The sequence below is a fragment of the Diadema setosum genome, chromosome 15 (assembly GCF_964275005.1).
Source record: "Diadema setosum chromosome 15, eeDiaSeto1, whole genome shotgun sequence".
Taxonomy (NCBI): Eukaryota; Metazoa; Echinodermata; class Echinoidea; order Diadematoida; family Diadematidae; genus Diadema; species Diadema setosum.
In genome coordinates, this window is record NC_092699.1 from 22,879,431 (window position 1) to 22,883,520 (window position 4,090).

At 41.8% G+C, this 4,090-nt stretch overlaps 1 protein-coding gene across 1 annotated transcript; it reads left to right on the forward strand.

The window, feature by feature from the left end:
- The first annotated feature begins 1,034 nt into the window (after positions 1-1,034).
- Positions 1,035-3,152, forward strand: LOC140238596 (protein mab-21-like 3). The gene is made up of 2 exons (XM_072318497.1): positions 1,035-1,686; positions 2,335-3,152. The coding sequence occupies exons 1-2, from the start codon at positions 1,035-1,037 to the stop codon at positions 3,009-3,011; spliced, it is 1,329 nt and encodes a 442-aa protein (XP_072174598.1). The 3' UTR covers positions 3,012-3,152.
- The last annotated feature ends 938 nt before the right edge of the window (positions 3,153-4,090 follow it).

Here is a 4,090-nt window from a genome sequence, read left to right on the forward strand (position 1 = left end):
GAAATTTAAATGAAAATTTAAAAAAATAGATCAAAGGAAAGATAAGAGTAAAGGAGAGCCTGTATAAAGAAAATGACAATAACATAAGGAAATGATCACTTGATGAGAAAGTGATATGAAAGAGAAGAAAAGGAAAAGAGGAAAGGGGGAAAGAGAGCGATATGGAGGAGGAGGTGCATGCAGGAGCGTACAGGAGGAATGGGGCATATCACAAAATTTTGAAAATACTGTTACTCTCGTGTGTAATTATGTCGCGCCGGCCATGTTCATTACAATTTTCTGTTTTAAAGTCGAATAAGAGATAGGAACCCGTAAGAGCATAAGAGTCCCCCGCCCCCCCCCCCCCACCCCCCAAAAAGCGTTACATTTTTGGTGAGTGCGAGTATAACGTATCATATATCGCTAACTAGTATATCCTAGAGGTCAATACCTCTATGGCACATAATGATGTATAACAAACATGTTTTTTTTTCCCCCTTCTTCATTCTTCTTCTTCTTTTTTTTTTTCCCTGCTTGGACGCCGTTAGATAAGGGCGCATTTTCTACAGTTTAACCAAAATGCACACCGCTCCCCTGATCATGCTTCCCTGGGCAGTGGACACTCCTTTGGGTTTACCGTTTTACAATCACAAACTGAAGCACAATCCAGTTGTTCAAAGTGTGATGAAATGACAATCAATGATAGGGCGAAAATCAGTTGGCAAATCATTTGATTCAAATTGAAATGAATTGATTTCTAATACTTACTATATAACGGTCCGGAAGATCATAGCGGACAAACTAGATCGTTTACATATAATAGTATCAAAGATATTGTTCTCACTAGGCCTTTGTAATCATTAAGCTCTTCTGCACAGTGATACACAACAGCCCTATACCTACGGCGTCTGGTGGGGCTATTTGGCAGCATTGTACTTAGCGATGATTTGGCTTTGGGTATTTGAAGATACCATACATTGCGTGCATTGGTTTTCCATTAGCGAGCGTTGGGTAGCCATGAGACTGGATGTAAACAACTCGTGAAATTATACATCATGGCATCGAAGAAAAAGTCGCATAGCAAGCAGAGTTTATCAAATGCTTTGAATGGTCACATCGAGTATCATGTCATTCCAAAACAAGAGGAGATAAAGCGAATTCATTTTGCCATACTTAATCGTATAATTATCCCGATCTTGAACAGAGTGGGTGAGATTGATGATCGCTTTCGGTGTGACTGCGATGAGTATCGGGGGTTGAAGTCGCTTGACGGAGCACATAATCTCGTGGGCTTGAATTACCGTGAGCGATACCGCGTTGACATCGCAGTTGTTTTATCGAATCTCTTGACGTCGAAATGCATATCAAACCCTGACGACGAACGGAACTTGACCGTGCAGCAATTCTCGTCAGCTTTTCTCGATAGTGCTGCCTGCGATAATCCCTACATATCGTCTCTTCCTGGGTTTGGATATGTCCTCACGGATGCTTCAAAATCACTGACCCACGATTTGCTGAGCATCAAGCAGGACGATGTGTCGTCAGCTCAGCATGAAAGTTTGGACTTTGCGAACAGGTCATTCCTTTCCCCGGGAAAGGTTATCAAACGGTTCCTCAGCCTTGTGGAGGAGAGTATAGAGATTCTACTTGCAGAATGTGTCTGGGAGGAGGAGCCCACCATCTACGAAATTTCTGTGAAAAGAGAAGGTCTGTTGGAAAGATAAACAACAATCATAAAACCCATTTATGTCGCTCTTGTAGTTCTGTTATAAAGAGCATCTAATCTAATGTATTGATGTAGAAGAAGATTCAAGTGCATAGACTAATCTGACAAATATATCATATGATAAACTAAAAGAAAACACATGTTTTGAGTTAGAGCAATAAATAGAGTCTATTTATATATCAAACCATTGGCATTACTAAGTAGAACACTGCTGAGTAGATGATTGAAAATATGAGTGGAGTCACACAAAAGTGTGAACTCTTTTTCTTCCTGTTTAGTACAGTCCACCTCTGGTGTATCATCGTACTGTTGTGAGCAGTAAATTTACATCGTATTTCATCTCGGATTCCTTCCCAGCAGTGGGTTAAAAGAGCGATCCTGTTCATTTGATTATTTGTCAATACTCATGTGTATTGCTTTTTAAGTTACCGGTATTACAAATGTTGTATTTGCTATTGATTAAAAATGTTGAATCTTCTGATTAGTCATAGAAGCAGTCTACAGTGTAAGTGTCTGCACTCGGTCATGTCTGTTGATATGTGGGGACAGTGTGACTGTCCTCATGGAGGCATCTCCCACGAGAGTCTTTCTTATCATGTTATAATGGTTCAAATTCTGTTTCTTTACAGGCTCGTTAGTCAGGCTCCATGTCATTCTAAGTGGAGAGGAATACACCATAGACCTTGTTCCAGTCCTAGAGCTGGGAGGATGGTGGCCCAAGAGCATACAGGCCTGGGGTCCACCGGGCGCTGCCAGGCCAAACCAGTGGTTGGACTATGCCAGAATGACGAGGGTCAAGCAGAAGTTCTACGTGTCCGCAGCGCGACCCCCGCCGGGTCACGACGCCTTCCGACTGTGGTCTACATGCTTTTTTGTGAGCGAGAAGATCCTCTCGCAGTCAGTGGTGGAAGAGATGGATGCCCAGTCATCCTGTCGTGCTGCGGTCTTACTCGCCATGCGCTCTCTGTGTGAGGAAAACCAGGAAGACTTCCATCCCATCACCCCGCGCCTTGTCACGATTGCGTTCCTGCACCAGTGCACCCAGTACCCACTGGAGGACGACTGGGCACCCCACAAACTCGGGCGCGCCTTCGTCGATCTCTTCATGGCGCTGATCGCCGCGGTGAAGGCGGGAGTGTGCAGCCACTACTTCCTGCCCTCTGTCAACATCCTTGACAACTCACAGGACCTCAAGCCAGTGGTCCACCAACTGAAGGCCATACTCAGTGACATTGTGGAGAATCCCCAGAAGACGCAATTCCTGCACCATGAACGTGGCCGATCAGATGTCTCCCCAAGTAGATGATCGTCATAGCCATGAATGGACTTCTTAGAACTTTCAAATTATTAGTCAGCTGTCCAAAATGGCGACCAGGTCCCCATTGATAAATAATAAAATATGTTAGAATATCAGTGTTTGCTGGAATGGCAACTTCCCATAGCAACAGCCAATCAGGAAGCTTGATTCTTGTTGTTTCCATGACAATTATCATTCCAGCAAGGGTTACTGTGATACCAATTTTTTAATGAAATGTAGCCCAGATGCTGTACACTGCGATGCCGTGATACAGTGTACCAATTTGCCTAAAACCATGCTTTCCATACAAACTAAAAAATATATTTTCAATATGGCATTGTGGTCCTAAAATGTACCAGTACTTCGTAATATCTTACTCATCCGCACATACAGTCTTTATGTAAAGCCCCAATACCAACAAAGTACATAGCATTATTAACTGCCAATTTAAGGTGGTTTCGGGTTGGGTTCTACAGATCTGACTGTTCCAACAAAAAGATCTCAAGTTTTGTATTCAGGTGTACAAGTGTACATGTGGGTTTTTTTTTTTTTTTTTTTTTTTTTTTCACAGGCAAGTAATTTATTGAGGGGAATTTAGTATCCAGGAATGGCCTTCAAATAAGGGAGTCTTGGCACACTGTAATCTTTCAATTCAGCATTTTTCCTCATAAAAGGGAAGCTACTTTTTGTACATGCATGAAGTGAATCAAGATTATCCTTTCAACAATTTATCTGCCAAAGTATCTAGTCAGAAGTAGCTTCATAACATTGTAATGATTTGATACCATAAGCACGCTTTTTTGTATAAGAAATGTGTACACACCTTATACAGCAATGTAATCATGCGCACAAAGGCCCAAATTCACGAAGGTGGTACAAATGAAACCATGGTTTAAAGCATGGACAAAAACCATGGAGCGCCAAGTGTCGCACAGAATATTTCGTTACGAAATTGGTCATTTCTTTGACAAAATGACCGTTTCGTTAACAAAATTATCATTTCATGGACGAAATGTTCATTTACAGTAGTTACAAAATGTTGTCATTTCGTTACAAAATAATCATTTCACCGATGAAATGACTGATTT

What these genes read in the sequence shown, in the direction of transcription:
- LOC140238596 (XM_072318497.1), top strand. Translation starts at nt 1,035, where the DNA reads ATGGCATCGAAGAAAAAGTCGCATAGCAAGCAGAGTTTATCAAATGCT. An exon ending in AATTTCTGTGAAAAGAGAAG is followed by an intron (nt 1,687 to 2,334) that starts GTCTGTTGGAAA and finishes GTTTCTTTACAG; the next exon opens with GCTCGTTAGTCAGGCTCCAT.